The sequence below is a fragment of the Notolabrus celidotus genome, chromosome 9, assembly GCF_009762535.1.
Source record: "Notolabrus celidotus isolate fNotCel1 chromosome 9, fNotCel1.pri, whole genome shotgun sequence".
Lineage (NCBI taxonomy): Eukaryota > Metazoa > Chordata > Actinopteri > Labriformes > Labridae > Notolabrus > Notolabrus celidotus.
The window spans coordinates 14,915,793-14,936,807 of NC_048280.1; the positions used below are offsets into that span (position 1 = coordinate 14,915,793).

At 44.9% G+C, this 21,015-nt stretch overlaps 1 protein-coding gene across 1 annotated transcript in view; it reads right to left on the reverse strand.

Moving 5' to 3' along the window:
* LOC117818432 (zinc finger SWIM domain-containing protein 6-like) overlaps nucleotides 1–21,015 on the reverse strand; it is a 52,955-nt gene that overhangs the window by 23,861 nt on the left and 8,079 nt on the right. The window contains 3 exon segments of the mRNA XM_034691298.1: nucleotides 750–983; nucleotides 986–1,025; nucleotides 1,027–1,106. Coding sequence (XP_034547189.1) covers nucleotides 750–983; nucleotides 986–1,025; nucleotides 1,027–1,106 — 354 coding nt within the window.

The window sequence follows — 21,015 nt, forward strand, 5'->3', positions numbered from 1 at the left end:
TTCTATTATTAAGACCATACCGGGTTTTTTTTTCTAACTTCCTCAAAACAAAAGTGTTGTCAAGACTGCAGGTAAAAAAATATAAAACATAAGATGTTCTGAAAAGATATTCTTCACTGAATGGATCTGGAAATTGATGGTCAAATCTGAATACATGTTCAAGTTTTTACAGATTATACTGATGGAGTGCTTCATGCTGGACTTTAAAGAGGTTTCAAGCTCTGTTCCTTTCACCTCTCCAGTCCCCTTTTCTTTGTTATATATTCTGTAGTGCTTTAAGTTGTACTACCTTTTTACCGTCTTTAACACTACTTCAGGGATCCACTCTCACTATATCGCTTTATATGTTTTTGAAGCTGCTCCCTCTTTTCCTCCGTCTCCATGTTGTTTGCCCTTCAGTTTCTGTCTTTTTTATTAAGGTAAGCAGCGAGTACAGTATTGATAAGAGAGATGTGCTCCTCTCTTTATCGCTCTGCACACCTCCTCGTCTCTGTGTATATCTGTATCTCTCTCTCTCTCTCTCTCTCTCTCTCTCAGAGGTAAATAACGGGTCTATAGTGTTGATTATAGGCACACGGTCTCCTTTTACTGCCTGGATCTCACTAATGAGTAACATTGATCCTGCCACACTTTACCTTCATCAGCCAGTCAATACACGTGTACAGTAAAGAGGCTGGAATACACACCTACATTGTCACGTGGTTATAAATATGCTCACAACCTAGCAACTCACACACACATTTCCTTACCGTGGACTTGGTTGATCTCCGAGTTCTGCGAAAGGATCTCGTCAGCCAGTTTCTGTGCGGTGGGCAACACTTCTGTGTGATGGACTGAGATCAAGTACTGGACGAACTTCTGCAGCTGGTCTCTGCTCATCTGGAACAAGGTTTCCGAGATGGGCAGGTGCAATTTGACCTGCTCGGGTTTCCGTACTCTGTAAAGCGATAGCGCCACTACATGGGCGCAGTAGAAGATGTCTTGTTGCCACAGGTGCATGTTACTGCTGTGATTTTGCAGCGGTCCGAAGCTGACGCTGACGCTGCAGACAAGCTCCGGGGACGAGGGTGTTGCGGGGTCTGTCACCGTGCCGCTGAGATGGAAACCTGAACAAGAGGGAGAGAAAACAGACAGATTTAGGTTTAGACATCTCCTTATTTAGGCTTCACTTTATAGAGGATACAAGTATCAGAAGAAAATGCATTGCAACAGCTTCAATGATCCAGTAAGCGTCAACAAATTCCAAAATCCAACTCCTCACATTCAAACATAAACGGATGAGATATGTAGGAATATAGTCATATGGAAGGAAACTCTGGTGCCAGATTGCTACAGAATTACCCAGTAGTAAATTACACACATACGGACAGACAGAGCTTTAATACAGCCTGAGTGAAATATGGAAAGAAGGTGTAATGGCTAATGCAAAGGCACAATGCCTAATAAAGTAACAACCTAATCCTGACACTTTGATAGGCCAGACCATGACAAGCCATGCTGCCATCCACCACACTAGTGAGGTAAGGTAAATCTATATCTATGTCTTTTAACTCTGGGTTACTAGTTTTGATTATCCAGCGTTATGGTGAGATTCTCGAGAAAAACAACTGAAATAACTCGTTATCATGGTAAGACAGGGGGAATGTAAATATATATGTGCATGTCTGCTTCAGGCTTCTGTAGGTAAATGTATCAACTAATACTTAACATAACTGGAATGTATTCAGCGATGAAAGAATTGGTTGATCACACAAACCTATCAACAACAGTTTTGATGATCATGTATAATTTCATAATTTCACAAACCACATTTCACTTATTCCAGCCTCTGCAATCTAACACACATATCTAACTCTGAGTCAAGGCAGTTGCTGTATAAGTTTGACAATGCCAAAACTGGAATTTAGGATTTGATTTAACCTTTTTTACAGTTTGGAAAAAAATTAAACCATGTGACTTTGAAAACATTTTATTTAACTTTGTTTATAGCAGGCCATATTTAGTTTAGCAAGTTCAGGCCAGGATCAATAAATAGGAAGCTTCTTTTGCCTGAGTACAAAGGACCGCAAACTGGAAAGAACTGAAATAGGAAGCACATTTCACTGCCATTGCTAGAACAATATCAAAGGTATTACTTGCTTGTTTTTAAGTAAGTACAAGATCAAATCGGGCATAAATCATCTCCATACAGAGTTAAAAACCTCAAGCTTTGCCCGAACATCATAAATGAGAATGAAATGCCTCTGTTAACTCATTGTATGTGGCCTTTAGTAAATGACATTATTAAGTAACAGAATGAAGAGTCTATTATATGAAACAGACTCAGTTGGCCACAGTCACCTGCCAAAGGCCCCGTGTCCTGTTATCATGAGAGCATGATCATGACCAGCTGCAGTCCACTGTTATGCTCCGTTTACCCTCCGAGTCATGACACAAATCAAGATGCAGAAACCAGATTACAGATCCACAGCGAGAGATGAGGAAGTGAGCGTGTCTGTTACAGTATGAATTATAACCTTCCTTGTTGGAATATAATGTTGATCTTATCCTGACTCTGCTATCCGGAGGTACGGCTAGTCATTATGCAAGGATGAATATAAATGAGCAGGGCGGGGTCCCCGGCAGAAGCCTAAAATACACACTGATGAGCATATGAAAGAGACGCACTTGTACGCACACACTGAGCCACAGCATGAGATCATGCATTTATTAATAATGGGAGTGGTTAGGAGAACATAGAGTGTGGCTTATGAATGCATTTATGTGCTCGGGAGAGATCTCTAAAATTCATGTGGACCGGGCAAAGACGTATCTCTTCAATATGTTTATCAAAGGGCTGAGCATGTGCATGGCTGTGATATCAAGCATGTATTAACCCACATATCAAAGTGTTTCCTGGGCCTTCATATTAGGTAAAAAGGGGAGGGGCAGGGGGAATATTTAATAGGATATAGATGGAAATAGGGTGTAGGGCGCATGAGCAGAGGTCAGGTCAAAGGAGCTTGACTGAGGGTGCGCCAAGACTGCAAGTAAATAAGAAAAGGAGAGAAGGAGGTAAACAGGGTCACAACCCTGGCCTATACTGTTGACTATGCCCTTAGGATGGGTATAAAAATAAAACAAGCAGGCCATAGAAGCCTTATTTTTTCCTCTCTGCAGTTTCCCTACAGCAGAAAGTAAAAAGACAGCCAGGAAAATAGTCTTTACATGAGCAAACATGGGGCCCAGTACAGTTTTAACCAGCCAGATAATCAAAAAGCTACACTGTTGCAAACATGCTAAAATTCAAGAGCCATCAAAACCAGAAATAGGAAATGTTTGTTAATGTATTGTAGGACTAAGAAGTGTTGGCTGCAAATGTCTAACAGTGCAGAGCTGCAGAACATTGCCATGGAGATATGCTTTTTCCATTCAGAACGCCAGCTGGCACAGGAAGTGCATGTTCGTTAACAATATCCACAGAAGAGGGGTGTGGATCCAATATGGCAGCCACTTGCATCTGCAGTGATCAAAGCCTATATGTCTACAGCTGTGGGAAAGAGAGACACACACATAACAGCACACACACACACACCACACCACACACACACACACACACACACACACACACACACACACACACACACACACACCACACACACACACACACAGCGTTTGCTCTTAAAGGAGACAAAAAGGTTTACATGGTGCAGCTGGTTGTGGAATGGCAAGCTAACCTATTTAGCTGTGTAACACCATACAATGAGCAATGGCTTTTGTCAATGCGGATACATTTAGACGCGTGTTTGTGTTTGTGCACTTGTGTCCTGTGTGCGTGTGTGTGTGACACAAGCTTATGTTTCAAGAGTGCCTCTGGTCCAGATAAGGGGGAGAAAAAGAGAACATCAAAAAACATGTGGGGCTGAGAGGGCTCAAAGAAAATCCACTCTAATACAACCTCTCTCTCTCTCTCCTCTCGCCTCTCTCTCTCTCTCCTATCTCTCTTCTCACTCCTCATCTCGTCTCGTCTCTCTCTCTCTCCATCATCCTCGTCATCGTCTCTCCTCTCTCTCTCTCTCTCTCCTCTCTCTCTCTCTCTCTCTCTCTCTCTCCTCTCTCTCCTCTCTCTCTCTCTCTCTCTCTCTCTCTCTCTCTCTCTCTCACACACACACACACACACACACCACACACACACACACACACACACACACACACACACACACACACACACACACACACACACACACTTCAGACTGTCGTAAAAGCAGCTGCACTTTTCATTTTCCCACAGGGAAAATTAACCGGGGTACTTTTTTTAAACCCAAAACACATGGAGTATGAAAAACTAAATAGTGATAAAAGACGTATTCTCGAGTCTGTTGTGTTTCCCTTTTTTCCCTTTGATGGACACTCTCACTCTCTCTCTTTCCAAGCCCTTTTCACATGTCCCTCCTCCCTCCCGTTCTCCATCCACATTCCCACAGCTCTTTCGCTCTCACTCTCTGACAGATGGGTAGGTAATGAGTTTCGCCTTTCCCCGTCCAATCGTCTGGGCACCAAAAACTGCCCCCCACGCCAAAAATGCCCTTTTAATTTAGCCAAGCACTGAGTACAGGGATATTACTGTTTAGGTACACACACATGCACGCACGCACACACACCTCCCATGACTCCTGGTTGGGTGGGTATGAAACCTTCAGTGTCTCATGTGCTAGCTATTAAAGAGCCTGGTTTCCCCCCTCCCCGAGAGCTGCTCAGGGCTCTTTTCTGTGCATGTTCAAGAGGCCAGGGTTGGCTTTCAAAGTAACCATGGCGGCCATTTTTAGAACAAGGCCTCTGTGAGGTTGCCCTAGAAACCCCTTCTGACCGCCCTGGTGAAATCACACTTGGCCTGTAGAGCTGTGTAAGCCAGTGGGAACAGTGTGTGAAAGAGTGAGCGAGAATTAGTGTATGTATATATATGTTCAAATCCCACAAAGGCCTGCAGACCACCCACACTCTTTAGGGGGACTCACATCAAAGCATTCCCCCAAATAGACCTCTGCTCTATCTTTTTCTCCAGTTTTGATGTGTATAAGTGCCGATAAGCCAGCATGTGCTCTCTTGACCAGCTAGGACCACTTCTGCCTATTCTACATCGAGGGCCCCTAGAAAGACCGGACTCTTGCTCTTATTTCAGGGAGGAACAGGACCATACCAAGACCTGAGACTCCTTCAACATACATCTGCTGTGGCAGAAGAATGCCGCCTTTATACGCCTTCCCTATAAAACAGGACTTAGCGTCCCACATGAAGGCAGGCGAAGGGTATCAGGCTGGGCCTCAAAAGGTTTGCTTGCCTAAGCACAAAAGTGCCTAGTGTTCCAAAATCACTGGAGTAAATTAGATTGAGCAACATACGAATATTTCCGCAATCAAATTAAGATTCCAAGTGAATAGAGAAAATTCAGGCCCAGCAGTGGGAAGGTCATTAAGTTTATCGGCTGAATTGGTTCATGAGTGACTGTCGCCTAAATCTAATATGGCACCATGCAGTTCAGACAGCACTCATCCGTATTTGTGTGTTTATGAGAGGAAGAGATTCTGGACACATGATTGATTTAAGTACAAGAAAAAAGATGTAACAAATGGGCCTGTATGAAAGCGAGTCAACAAAAGCAAAGTGGGAGAAATAAAGAAAGCAAATAGATATTTAAAGGCCCATCTTGCCGGCACTGATTCACTTTAGCCTTTGGCATTAATCAAATTACCTCATGAGCTGCAGACAGACAAGAAAGCAACACCTAAATCCGACTTTGCCCTGCTGGAGCTGCTCTGATCCTGATGGGACCACCTGCAGTAGCTGGAGCTTTAACACGGGATCCTGCTCTATGTAGACCAAAGATAGCTCGCTTAAACCTCTGAGAAAAGTCTGCTGGACTGGAATCCAATCCGTTTGGTTGGATTGAACTGAGAGGCCCTGCTGAAAGGAGATCTGAACCACAACTGAAGAAAAGCAGCAGGTCGAGGAAGGGTCGAGAATTGCTGGGCATTCCCCATTTCTAAAACTGCCTCCATTCCATCCCCACCCACAGCTAAAGAGCATTTCCTTGAACTGGCACAATTAATAAGCCTACAAAGGCAAATAGGAGGCCTGTTAGCATCTTAGTGGGTAGGTCTGTGTGAGTAACAATGAGTACATGCGTGTGTGGTCCTATAAGGAAGCGCCCATACCGAGACCATAAACAAAGATCAATGCTGTTCTGCAGGAGACCTTGCTCCAGGCGTGAGCGTGTGTGAGTGTGTGTGTTCGTATCCTAGGTGTGGGACGGGCTGGAATAACACAGCTGAGCTCCAGAGGCGGCCATGTTTATGCCTTAAACCCTCTGGTAGACCAAAATGCCTTTTTTCCCTCCCTGTGTTTTTTTCTATCACCCACACATCCACACACACGTGCACCAACATACACCAACGTACTGTCTCACTGTCTGAATGCTTATCCCAACAGACACAAACAAGCATAAATTAATGTTTTGAGATATTCTATGAATTTCAATGCCCTTACTTCCTCCTCAGATTCTGACAGCGGAATCTGCATGCTAATCATAGTGACGGAAGAGGGAAAGAATATAGTACAGTGTGTATATGTGTATCTATGTGTGAGTGTGTGTGAGCATTGACGGCAGTGTGGGTGATTGGAGTTGTCATCAGCTGGCGGTTGAAATGACAGTCGACTACTGGGCTGCTGCCACTTAGTTGCCATGCGGTACATCAGGAATGACTTGCAATTTTCTAACTATCACTTTCAGAATGGATTCTAATTTTCCCTGGATCGGGCCTGTCAGGCAAAGCTGGAGTTACTGCACTGCTGACTGATCCCAAAGGTTGGTGTTCAGAAGGCTGACCAGTGCAGAAAGACAGCAGAGCTCCTGTTCAGGGACGTGATGGACAAAAGACAAAAAAAGGCTAAAGTGATGACATAGAGGACCCTGAGATATACTCTTAAAGGAATAGCGTCCCATTCCTGCAGAGATGTAGATGATGAGACCAACTGTCACATCTTTACAGTTAGTATGAGAGTAAATATGAAGTTAGAGCAAGCAGCTGGTTAGCTTGGCTTAGCACCAATTTTTTCAAGATGACAGAGCTTATTTTCCAGAGATTGAAAAAAAGCTTACTTACACTTCTAAGATGTCACATATTATCTTAGAAAACTGGATTGTAACTGAATTGTATACCAATTTGTAATTTATGGGGTAATTGTGCCACTTTTTTTCACATTTTACTTCTGAACTTTCGGTCAAAGACTAGCATCTCAGTTATAACGCGAACACTAGCCTTTTCACTGATGACGGAAGCTTATTCTGTGATAATAAAAGGGACACAAATCTTATAGTGTGGGGCCATAATGTTGATTTTCATGTCTAATTTTTTAATCATGACTATTTCCTTTTTTTGGTTGATTTCATTTCCGGTTTTGGGTTCATGGGTGTGGTTTACCTTTTATTTACCTGTTCAGTTGTGTGGCGGGAGGCATACAAAGGGGGTAAGTGGGTTTGAATATTTTTTGTTGACCGCCATCGTCATTATCATCGTTTACTTGGATCTTTTTTGGTATTTGATTATTTTGAGTCTTTTGTTAATAAATAGAAAAACTTTCCATGGAATTTGATTTGGATTTATGGCAAGACGCATCACAAACACAAACCCACTTAGTCTCTGCAGCACTTCTCAATCTTAGCCGCTTTAGGTAGAAACGCATTTAACTATTTTCCTCGATGTCAAACACTTCAAAAAAACATAGACAACTTTGTTCTCCAGCACCACTACAAAACATTACACCACAGATATTTACGAAAAATAGATAAGAAGATAATAGTTACTGTTATAAATTCACAAATACTTTTATTTTCATTGGTGATTTTTTTTTTGGGGGGGGGGGGGGGGGGTAGTTGACAGCTACTTTTATGTATTTTCAGTAAATATGAAACTACCGCTGGCAGCTGGTTAGCTAAGTTTAGCACAGTGAGAGAAAAGCTAGCTTGACTCAAACCTTTGGCAAAAAGCTGCTTAATAACATCATCTGTTGTACAATACATTTAGTTTTGTCCTACTATATTTTCCCACTGTAGATTTTTAAAACATTTGACAGGGCTAGGCTAGATATTTCCAAGTGTTTCCAGTAGTCATGCTAGGCTAAGTGACTGCGGGCAGCAAAACAATGTTTACAATAAGTAGGATAAATGTTATCATTAAAGTCTTAGCAAAAAATAAATCTATATCTCCCAAATTTTAAATATTCACCTGTTTTTGACAAACATCATGACAGCTGTTGATTTCCAAGCTAACGCATTTGCTCAGCTTATGCTAGCTAAAAAAGGACAAACGGGCATACATTTTAGACATTATAAAAACAGTTCAAACAAAGCAAGCTGTATGCCTATTTAACTATTAAACGCTGTGGTCTAAAATTACTTTAGGTGTAATTTCAGAATGGCACCTGTGTAGTATTGCATGAACAATCCCTTTAGCTGCTATTCAACAAATCTCTGTCACTGGAGAAGCTGGTAGCCTGCTAATTCTGTCTCCTGGCTGTACATTAACTATACATTATCCCAATCCATGTGCAAGGTTCATTAGTGTGAATGAAATTACAGCTGGCTGGAAATGAATGTGTGTAATTAGCAGAGGTCTGTCCCAGTAGAGCCACGCAAGCTATAGAAGGAGGTAATGGGATCCATTGAAAAGCCATTGTCTGCTACTTCAGGGTCTGAGTATCTTTCTAATGACAAACCTATATAGCCCAGACATTATAGCGCTAGGACCCTTCTCTCCATGATGGGGGTGAGTCTGGGTTTTGATGTTTTTTGTTCATCAGAGAGGACAGTGTAAAATAAATCCAAAAAAGAAAACGTTGATACTTTTTCATTGTTTTGTAATGTGTATGTATAAGGTACAGGCTTTGTTTTTAAGTCTTCACACCTCATTTGCATGCAGAAAGTGTGCTGAAATGACATTTGCCATGCCTGTCAGGAATGATTACAGATGTGCTTCTCTTGCTTAATTTGAACTTTGCCCCATAAATCTTTTTTTCACTAAATCTCTTTGATAAGGAAGTTTTCAGAAATTTGTTTTGACACCAAAGCGCACGAACAAAGAAGGTGAAAAAAAATGAAGCAAAAAAGAAACTGTGAATCTAGCACAGCACACAGCCATAAAGCCACTACTGTGGAAACAACACAGCTGAATGTGAGGAGAAACAATTTGCATATGAAAATAAAAGGGCACTAACAGCACTGGACTGAAACTGCTGCATGACTGTGTGTGCACAAGTACAAATTTGTGTGCGTTTCTGGGTTCACATGCCCACGCCAGGAAATAACCTTACACTCTTTGCCCTTCCCATTTCATTTGGAAAGTCAACCGACACACACTCACAAAACGCACACTTGGATACACATATATATAACCCCACCCTTTGACACAAACACAAACACACACACACACACACACACACACACACACACACACACACACACACACACACACACACACTCATGATGCCTTCATGCATGCACGCATACTGGCTTCAGTGACTCCCTGCAGTCAACCTCCTTCTGCTCACAAACAGCCCCTCCTCTTCCCTTTTTCTCTCTCCAATAACTGACTCCTCCCCTGTTCCCCCCTCCCATGACGTACACACAGAAGCACACACACGCAGTCACACACACACACACACACACACACACACACACACACACACACACACACACACACACACACACACACACACACAGAAATGCTGCCTAGCCCTAAGCTGACCCGTTGTGTGTACTGACGTCACACACTAGACAAGGGGAGGCATCATTCCAGACAGACACACACACACGTGCACACCCACACACAAACTCACACACACACACACACAGGCCCCAGCCGAGGGGGAAGCTGCATTCCAGCACAGGCACACACAAACACACATCACCACGCCTGGCGGTGGGAAGCATGGGGAGTGCTCAGCTGTAGCGGGGAGGTGGGGAAGAGGGCCAGGGGAAGGGGGAGGCAAAGGGGGGCAGTGAGGGGAGGGGGGTGGTTTCAGAGGAGGGAGGGGGGAAGCGATGGCTCTGAGCCAGTGTTCCTCTGAGCTCAGCACTTCCCCTTTCAGCTCCAGCCAGCCGCCAGTTTGCGTAACGCAGCCCATGCAGGCCTGCCGGCTCGTGCTTAACCCCTTCCTTCCTGGAGTCACTGAGGTCACACCCGCTGTTCTCTGTTCACCACATCCTGGTGTAACCCCCCCCTACCTTACATCCCCCAACATCCCTCCTGACTCAGGCTGCCCCATTATAGCGCTGAGCACCACTGGCCCACTACTCATACTTCCACATTATTACCTGACACAGATACACACAAAGTGAGACACACACGAGCACCACAGAGAAATGACACACTCACCAGGAAGTAGGTTAACCTTCTGCATGTCAATTTCCTCTTTCATTGCAGCAGCTGAGAAACTCTGTAATTATTTTCCTTTTCTCGAAAACACAATGAGCATCATCCTAAGTGAAAATCTAAAAAGGCAGGTAGGGTGTGTGAGGCTGGCCTTGATTTAGCTCTTTGAAGACAAAGACAACAGAAAGCACCACTAAAACACACACCCATTAATTAGTAATTATGAAGCATTAACATCGCCAAAGACAACCGTGAAGCTCACACACTAGCCACCTTCACACAGACCTGTTTGGATAATAAGAAAACAATGACACGCATGTGTAATATGGTAAGTATAGTGCTACGTGCACACCGTGTCAGTTCAGCTGTGTATCCATTGACCTTCCAGCAGCTTATGTAGGCCAAAGTGTCCGCTCTACAAACAGAAATGTGAGGCCTCGTGCATCAGACGTGGCGCCTTCCCCCCTAAAAACCCCAATGAAAAGTGTCACCGCTCACACTAACCACAGCAGACACAGTCCATGGCAGAGAGGGGGGGTGGGCACAACAGAGTGGGGGGGGGGGGGAGAGTGAATGAGGATGGAGGAAGAGGAGGTTCTCTCACATCTAATATCACTTGACACGCGTCATCCAGCATCTCTCAAACAGCCGCTGAGCCTGTGTCAAAGCCAGGAGATGCCGCGCACGCGTACACAGGGCGCACCTTCCAACAACACACAAATAGAAAACAAAGGCAACCCAAAGACAAACATCTCAGCCACCTGGCGCCGTGATCGACGGGCTGCTGCAGAGAACGGGAATAACCAGGATAAAGACAAGTGAGGGGAAGAGGAGAGAAGAGATGGAGGGGGTGCAAGAGAAAGGTTGGATAAGTCTCTGCTGAATCGTGGTGGTCGATTCTCCTGCCTGCGGGCTATTCCTGTAAATATTGACGTTGATGTTAGGACCACTCTCTTAAGGATAAGCTATAAAGCAAGGGGGTTAGATTTACTCTGTGCAAACTGTAAGCATCTGCAATCACATGCTACTCCTGCTTGGCCTTCTCCGAGTGCGCTGAAGGGGGGGGGGACGCTGAGAGACTTTGAGGGCTGAAGAGCAGCAGCCACATGAGGGAAGTGAACTCTCTTAGTAGGTTTACAGCTCGCTCCTCACCCTCTCTCTCTCTCCCTCTCTAGATGGTTTAGGTTTCCACTCTCAAGCTAAAAGCAGGCAGCTGACATCAAAACCTTCGGAGAGACCCCTATTTCCCAGAAACAGCTCTTGTTTCATGTAAATAGCCGCCTTTCATGGCTACATTGAGATAAATTGCACCCTGCTGGACAAGAGGGAGACAATGTGCACCCTGCAGCCTCCTTTGTTGACATCTGTATGGGTTGCCATGACAATACATGTCTGCCCAGTGCGAGCGTGTTTGTACATGTGTGTGTGTGTTTGCATTCATGGGTTGCATTCACGGGGGGCACACACCTTGCATACATTGAGAGAACATAGACGAGCACACACGAAGACGGGCAGGTCCACACACATAGAAACAAAGATACAAATACCTCTCTCATTCTTCCTCAAACACACAAACACACACAAGCATGACTGCACAAAAGCCTGCAAAGAATAATGCATGAGCGTGACCAAAACACTGAATCAGGTTAGACTTGCTTCCAGCTACAATGTTCTCGTGGGAGGCTGCAGGCAGAGAAGTTATTACGAATCATCCTCATGTTAGAAAGGGCAAAGCTAATCTGACTATGACAACACCTTATCCCAAAAACCTCCTGAGGATCGTGTGTGTCCAGTCGACTAGGAATTAATCTGCAAGAGGAATGCAAGAATGCTTCAATTTATTTAAATAAAAGTGGGATAAAGATGCCAATCCTCCTGAGGGATCCTAATTCCTCCACTTACATTAGTCACTATCCATCTATGTGTTTGAGGAAATTACGGCAATTGTCCTCACACTCAGAGCATCTCAACACTGTTTGATCAAATTTGCTCAAATTAGCATTTTCATAGACGGCAGAAAAATAATCATATCTGTATGCAATTACGCTGATTATGTCTGTTCAGAGACTTGCAAAGTGAAGGACTATGTCACCTCTGAGACCACATGAAACAAAGGACAACTGCTTTGTTTATATTCTAGCGCACGTCTCTCCTCCCTCATTATGTTCATTTAGGATGCCAGAATGCCGAAGGAGGCGATGACAGGGGGGTTCAACAGGGGACTGGGGGGTGAAACTGAGGGGGTAAAAAGAGGTTGTGGGTTTGAATATTAATCATAAGGATAGAAAACATTATATCTGTGCATGTGTATGTGAGCAAGAGGATCCCCCTCCTCTGGGCAAGTCAGCATTCACCCATGAAGTAGGTCAGTGAAATTTGCCCAAATTAGGTCAGTGGCAGTCAATGGGTGCCATCCTGGACAAGAGGAAGAATAGAAGAGGAGGAGAGGAGGAGAGAAGAAGAGAGAAAGAGAGTCTATAAGGTTAGGAGAGCAGAACCAAGCGGCTTACTTCATCTTAGCTTTTACACTTAGTTAATTACTGTTGTGGTGGACCGTACAAAACACACACACTAACAAAAAAGGGGCACACAAAAAAAGCCTCTGTGTCAAGCCAAAGCTCCCCCTGAAGCAGGAAGTTTTTACAACTTCAAGCCATCACTTTTTCTCCCCTCAACCATTGCTGGTTTCAGAATCAGTGCGCATCAGAAAAGCTGCTTTTGATTGAAAACGCTTGTGAAAAGCAGTCCGATTCGGTTACAGTGCTTAGGTCTGATTATTTAGCACCCCTCCTCCTCCTCCTCCTCCTCCTCCTCCTCCTCCTCCTCCTCCTCCTACAACCCCCTCTAGCTGTTTGGTTGGTATCTTCTTTGTCATGTGTGTCTGTTTCGTCTAGCTGTTTTCCTTCCTTATTTTGAAGAATCCACAACGGGGGGGTAGATAGGTTGTTGTGTGTTGTTGCCAATAAACGGCTGAACACAGGAACCTTTGAAGTCTGCGGCACGTCGCGATTCACTTTCATCGCGCCAGGTCTGTCAGTCATCGGGAGGAAACGTGACTCCAAAAGAAACTTTTTAGCTGCTTTTTCCTACCAAATTTCTTCCCACCACACACACACAAACACACACACACACACACACACACACACACACACACACACACACACAACACAAGCACCGAAAACCAAAACAGAACAACAAAGAAAGCATGAACGACAAAGGCTGAATTGGGCATTAGACAGACAGGGAGTGGGCTGAATAATAAACTGTGAGCACTTGTGAGGTGTACCAGAAGATTCTGAAGTTACCACACACTGACTCTGCTTCTTCCTGCCTGGGCTTCCTCGTCCCACTTCCACACAAAGGGGAAATGTGTGTGTGTGTGTGTGTGTGTACATCCCGCTGTAGCTGTGGGGTGCTCTCTGAACTTTATCCTGTCAGCCCCCTTGTCGCTCAGCTCAGTACAGCTGCGTGTCAGAGAGGAGGAAGAGCATTGACAGGTGTCTTCTGTGGGCTACGTCTGATGGCAGAACCTAGGCCTGCACCTACTCACACGAGCCTGCAGCCTTGCTCTGACAGCCACAGAGGTTAGGAGAGGGAGGAGGGGCAGAGGGGGGACAAAGGCTCCCCTTCCCTGGGCAGCGATCAAACTCCAGCCCCCGGCTTGCCTGGAGAAGTGACAAGGCCCACTTCCCCTTTTCACTTCTTACCCCCACCATCCTGCTGCCAATCATTTGTTGTGCGCCTCGCACTCTCGAATGCGTTTGTGTGCAGAGCGTATGTTGAGCCTGTCTGCACAAGTTAAAGGGAAATACAGGAAGACAAAGAGATTTACGAGGGTACAGAGAGCTCAGCGGGGATCGTTGAGCCAGAAACAACCAAATGTACAAGCTAAACGTGGCTTGGAGTAAAGCGAGCCACAATGAGTTACAGTCGCTAATGTTGGTAGCCAGAGAGAGAAAGATGCCTGGCTGGAGAGGCTGGGTATAGGAGCCAGAGAACTGAACTGCAGCCAACCTGGATGAGGCCTCAGTCCAGCTAAGTTGGGACAGTACCAGGGGCCCAGCTACAGCCCATCAGAGCAGAGAGGAGAGGAGGACGGAAAGCAAGTGAATTAGCAAGAAATATAGAGTGAAATAAAAAAGAGAGAGGGAGTGAGAGAGAGGGCAGGTTTAGAAGGGAAACAGAGATAGAAAGAGAGTGGTTCTGGGGCTTTTCAGCTCCGGAGTGGGATAGAGGGGGATGGTTGGAGGGAGTCAGGCAGAGCTGGAGCCCAGGCTCAGAGGCAGGGCCAGGGCTGAGCTGGGGTTGCAGAGAGAGGAGCCAGGGCTAGAGGCCAGAGGAGGGAGGGAGAGAGAAGGAGGGCGGGAGGGAGGGATGTGGAGCTGGGGCCAGGGCCAGAGCCAGGGGCCCCAGCTTTAGATTTAGTCAGCTGTTCCCCTGGCCAGCAGCTGGAAGGGAGAGAAAGGGAGGGGAGGTAGCAGGGGGGAAGACTGCGCAGAGACTTTAGGGGAAGAGTTTGAGCATAGAAACGGAAAGTGAGAAGAGATGGAGAGGAGGACGAAAGAAAAAATAGAAAGGGGATGGAGAGTGAGAGGAAGAAGGGAGGAAAGGGGAGAGAGAGAGAGAGAGAGAGAGAGAGAGAGAGAGAGAGAGAGAGAGAGAGAGAGAGAGAGAGTGGTGGTGGAGGTTTGGAAAGAGGACAGTGGAAAAGCCATTAGATTCCTATGAGAGAGAAAACAGCGCCGAGAGCAGACAGACTGACAGAAGGTGGTTAAGGCTCACTGGCTTTGCAACCACTCTTCTCTTCCTCCCTTCTTGCTGGTCCTCCTGCTCTCTCAGTCCTCTCCTCCCTCCCTTCCTCCCTCCCTCCCTCTGTCCGCTCATACATCTCTCCATCCTCCTCCTCTTCTCCCTCCGTCACTGGTGCGCTATTCTCTGGCTACTTTCCTCCTCAACCAGTTGTGCTTCAGCAACAGTCCTGCTATTCATTACGCTCGACCTGCAGGCATGACCCTAAACACACACCAAGATCCCAAACAGGTGCCCCACATACAAACACACACACATACACACACATACACACGTACACATACATGCACACACTCAGCAGCAGCAAAATGGATCACACATGACTGGAGGGGGAAGAACGCAGAGAGAGTTGAGGGGCTAAAGTGAGACGAGAGAGCGCTCTGTGGCTGCATGAGGAGGAACAAGGAGAGAGGGATGGAAAGAAGAGAAAACAGGACAAAAAACAACACTGTAATCAAAGCACGGCGCAAAGCACGCTTTGTTTCCATAAAAGTGTTGAAATGAGATTTGGAGTAGGGGAGCGGGGGGCAAGGTTTGCCATGGGGCAAGCAGCCACTGCTAGCAAAGCACTTTATGGCCTATTATATTCCATTCAGATGGACCAGGCGTCTGGGATAAAAGCATTTAGTCTGCACGTTAGTGAGTGACTCAGCACTCTGAGCCTTCGCAGGTGGACCCCCTCATAACTATACAATGCATATCAATGAAGTAGCCAACTCTCTGCATACAGATCACTAACTCCCACATCTCTGCCTTCCTGCTCCTGCTCCTGCTCCACCACCAACGCCACTTTTTCATCCTCAACGTTAAACACTTTTTTGTGGAAGCTTCTGCACTGCTTATTCTCTTTATAGCAGGATTAAAGTAATTCCAGCTTCTCTTCTGTATGAAAGACTCGAAGGCGTTACCTGATAAAGCAAAAATAGACTCCAAAAATAAACAAAATGCCTCAAAAATGCCTCCCTTTGCACATTTCTTGCATCCCTTCTTTTTTTATCCAGCTTTCCCTAAAATTAGGGCAAGACTAATTTTGAGAGCAACTTTTCGTGCATGGCTGGAATAATACCTCGTCCCCTCCCTTTCTCTCTCATTTAATGCTGCGATGATAGACAACCCCCCTCCTCCTCCTTGTGTTGCTTTCTCTCCATCACTCTGTTGTCTCTCTACAGCTCTCCCTGCACCCATCTGCCCTTTCCTTTTCGTTCTACCTCTACGCCTCTCTCCTCCCCTTCTCTCCTCCCCTCGGTGGTGGTTAATGGCACAGGGATCCAGCATGGAATATAGATCAGTGCGAGATGGATGGGGCACCAGGAGCTCCGGCCAGTCCCGTAGGTCCCAGACCAAAGATTAACTAAATATTAGCTGACAGGAAGAGAGAGAGGCAGGGACACAGCTGCAGCTGCTAGTGCCGCTGCCGGCAGAACAAACGACAGAGGTTGTTTTTAACCCCCTTTGCTCTCGGGAGGGACACATGCGATAAACACACAAGTGATGCAAAAATACACACAATGCATCAGGGCATACATACTGCTGTGCACGCGTACGCACATGCTAGCAGAGGCACCCTGGGAGAAGAAGTCCACTAATCACATTCTCTCCCCCCACCCCCCTCTCTGCCCTGCCAAGGCGGATGGCTAGGAGAAAAAAAAGGAATAAATCTTTATTAGGCAATGTGTCCCTGCTTTATCGATCGCTTCGCTCCTTCCCTCCCCCCTCCTCCCTCCTCCCTCTCCACCCCCCCACCCCTCTCTCTCCCCCTCCTTTTGTTATTTTAGGCGTGTGTCTGCCATCCAGTCCAATTGAGTCAGGCTGTACATCAGAGAGGACCATTACCCATGTCTCCCTGGGCCGGGCTGTCAGGGCTGAGGGGGGTAGGAGGTGAGGTGATGTAGCCACCCAAGAGGGACAGCTAGCCAGCTAATAGCTAGCCAGACAGACAGGCAGCCAGATAGTAGTTTTTGGGCAAGAATGCAGGCAGACAGGGTAGCAATAACACACGGTGGGAGACAGCCTTCCACGACAGTGCCAGGTCACAACACAATGATGGATCTGAACTTCACCTGCGCTTAAGTCCTGAGAGAGCATGGCAAAAACAAACTTGATCTATGGTTCTAATTTTCAACTAGACTCTAATGATACAAATGGGTCACAGCTTTTTGGCCAGCAAAGGCCTAAAACAAAGGATTTACCAAAAAGGGCCCAAATTCAACCTCAAGTGGGATACAGGTCTTGTTCACACCAATAGATATACAGCTAAGCCCGAAATTATTCATACCCCAGGTAAATTTTGACTTAAAGTTACTTTTATTCAATCAGCAAGGTTTATCTTGATTGGAAATGATACTCAGAAGCTAATAAGACGATGTACGTCTCTTATGTAAGAGGCATCATTGTGGAAAAAAATATTTCTCCGCTTAGTTTATCAGCCAATGGACCAGGGAACCTAATCACTGAAAGAAGCACAATACATCAAGATTCTCAACAACAGCATCAGTCTGCAGAGAAACTTGGCCTTGGGCACCAGTGGACATTTCAGCATGACAACGACCCAAAACACACAGCAAAAGCGGTGAAGAAATAGTTAGTGGACAAAAATATGAACGTTTTGTAGTGGCCCAGCCAGAGTCCGGACTTGAATCCAATTGAGAATCTGTGGAGGGGGTGATGGCAAGGAGACCCTCCAACCTGAAAGAGCTGGAGCTCATTGCTAAAGATGAATGGGCAAAAATACCAGTGGAGACATGCAAAAAGCTGGTCAGCAATTATAGGAAGCGTTTGATTGCTGTAAATAGCCAATAAAAGGCTTTTCTATTGATTATTGAGAAGGGTATGAATAATTTTGGACATGCCACTTTTTGTTCAAATGTGAATAAAGCTGAGAAATATTTTTTTCCACAATGATGCCTCTTGTACGTCGTCTTATTACCTTCTAGGAGACGCCTGTGTCATTTCCAATCAAGAAAAAATGTACTGGTTGTATAAAAGTAATTTTAAGTGAAAATTTGCCAGGGAATAATGAATAATTTTGGGCTTAACTGTATGTGGACTTAGCCTGTGTAATTTGTGTATGAAGGCTGGATCTGTAGATGCAGGACAAGATGTTTGTAGCCTTAACAGTATAAGAAAATATGCAAGAAAGAAACACTCCCTGAACAAAACAGGAAGAACACATTTGGTGAAAAAATAACCCTATAACCTAACATATGTCGTAAAACCAAAATGTATCCATTCATTAATATCTATGAAAATATCAGCATGTGAGCACAGCTAACAGTCTGACTGTATATATCGTCTCTCAACTCTAACTCCCTATGTCTCAAGTTGCTAGTCAGCTGTTAAGGTTTGTTTTAGACTTCTGAAGTGACTCTGTAGCAACACCATATTGGACAACGCTGTCATGAGCACTATATACTTTCTGTGCGTTCTATTTCTTCATCGTGCAGTATCCTGTACAGCTATATTCTCTGCTTGTCATGCAAAGGACAGTGACTGAATCTGAGTGTATTAAATTGAAGTTGGAGCTGAAAAATGTTGAGCAGCAGTTGCTCATACTGCACTTATTGCAGAGAAGAAAAGAGAGGAGACGTCAGAGGACATGTCATGTACAGCCAAAATACTGTTGATCTATGTTTGTCTGTTGTTGTCATTTCTAGGGTCTGAGGGAGAATCACAATATCAAATCTTCTGTATGTCTGGTGCATACTGCAGATTTGACAATAAAGAAGACTTTGACTTTTGACTTATTGAAATTTGATTGATTTTGAAAATACTGTATATGGTGATTCTGGAAATACAATGCAACTCAGCGGACCAAATCGTAGGGCTTGCCATCTTGGTCATTCTAACATGTAGGTAGATTTTTGCATGTCAGTCTGCATGCATATGCTTATGCAAAGGCACAGGGCTGCATGGAAGTCAATGCGTAAGTATAAAATAGGCTGTAATGTTAACCAGGGTGCAGAAAACAAAGACTGCTTCCAAAATCACACACAATCCCTACTCCCTACCAAGTGAGTTCGATGTAGTGGACACTATGAAGTGGGCTAAATAGTGACAACAATAAATAAACCCTTTTTGGATACTACATGCAACCTCGCCAAACGCTGAATGATAATCACTGACGCAACATATACACTGGCTTATACACACCATACACTGAGCGTATTTACACAAAAGTAAAAAAAATAAGCTGATATGAAACAAAGCATTTTCAATAAATTTATAAAATCATAATTTCATACCACAAACTTTGCTAAAATACTTTACTCTTTATATAAGAGTTTGATTTTGGCACCAAATATGAACTATTCTGGTGGTGATCCCCTCGTTTGTCAACCACTTTCCTTTGCACTGCACTGCATTGCATCATGGTTTATATTGCTTGTTTAGAATCTATCAGTTGTACAATGCTCTTCACAATGTATTGTGGGATACAATGAGTGCACTATATAGATGGCAGTTTTCCTATACAGTGCACAGTATAGTGAGTTGTGGTTGATTTTGGACACTGCCCAAGCCTAGGCTTAGATATTACCTAATGATCACTGGAGTTTGCAGAGGTAACACGGGAGGCTCTGATATTATCAGCATTTGCTCAGAGGCTTCATGGTCATGGGATGGGTGTGATATATAATAGCCTTACTGACATACAGCCACACTTCCATTGCACAAGACTGAGCACTGAGATGCTCATTCAGTGAACAGCAGTAGCTAAATGACTACCATGTAAAAAGTAACAATACCAGATGAATATCTGAAGGGCAGGGCTTGCCAGTCCCTGAAAAAGTTGCAGGATGGCTCTCAATGCCTGGAAAACATCAGGGTGAGGCTCATTTTTAAAACTTCAGAGAAGACACCACAGCAAATAGGCCAAGTCCTGTTCCTCTACTTCTCCCAGACAGTGGTGAACACAGAGCCTCTAAATGTAGAAACAGTGATAGCCCCTGAGGTCTGGATGCAGACTGCTAGCACTGGGTGAAGAGAGCGGAGAGCTAGCGAGCCAGCTAGCCTTCCTTGGGGAGTTTCAGCACAGGAAACACAATGGAAACACCATGTATCTAGATAAGGGGAGTGTAAATAAGATATGAGTTTTTATGGCCTGGCTTGGGAAATGAAAGTGTAAAATTGAGAAGGGGAGAAAAGAGACATTACATGAGTGTAGAAGCACAAAGCAAGAGAATACACAAAAGACAAGAGGTACAGTCACAGGTTAAGGAAAGGAATACAAGAGGAGGATGAAGGGCAGGTGTGAAGGAAGAAAGAAGTAAGAAAGAACTTCTTCAAGAAAAAACTATTCAGAAGAGCAAACTAAATTCCATAGTCAGTTGAAAGCCTTCCTCTTTTCTCTTTCTCTTTGAATCTTTCTCCTTCTCTTTCTTTGTCTGTATGTCTCTCATGCCTGGAGAGCCGTTCTAACTCTATTCAGCTCTGCCACAGAGTAGTGAATGCATGTCTCACATGCCACACAGACACGGCATCGCTGAACCAGGCACAGCCAGAGGCACCTCACTCTCTAGACCTCCTCCTCCTCCTCCTCCTCCTCTGCATAGCTCAAACTGCACTTGAGCCTGTTGGGCAAGAAGAGAGAAGGGGTTAAACTCCCCCTCTCAGTCAAGCCTGGATTCTTGACTGTTGGACCTTACACTTTGTCCATTCTCAGGCTGATCTCTCAGGTGAGAAATTGGTTACTGGAACACACAAGAGACATTAAATCAAGCAAGCAATCTTTTCCTTTGGTTGGTTGCTGTTTATTGGAAAACAATAATGTAAGCAAAGGCCCGTCTTTCAAGCAGAGCAATTG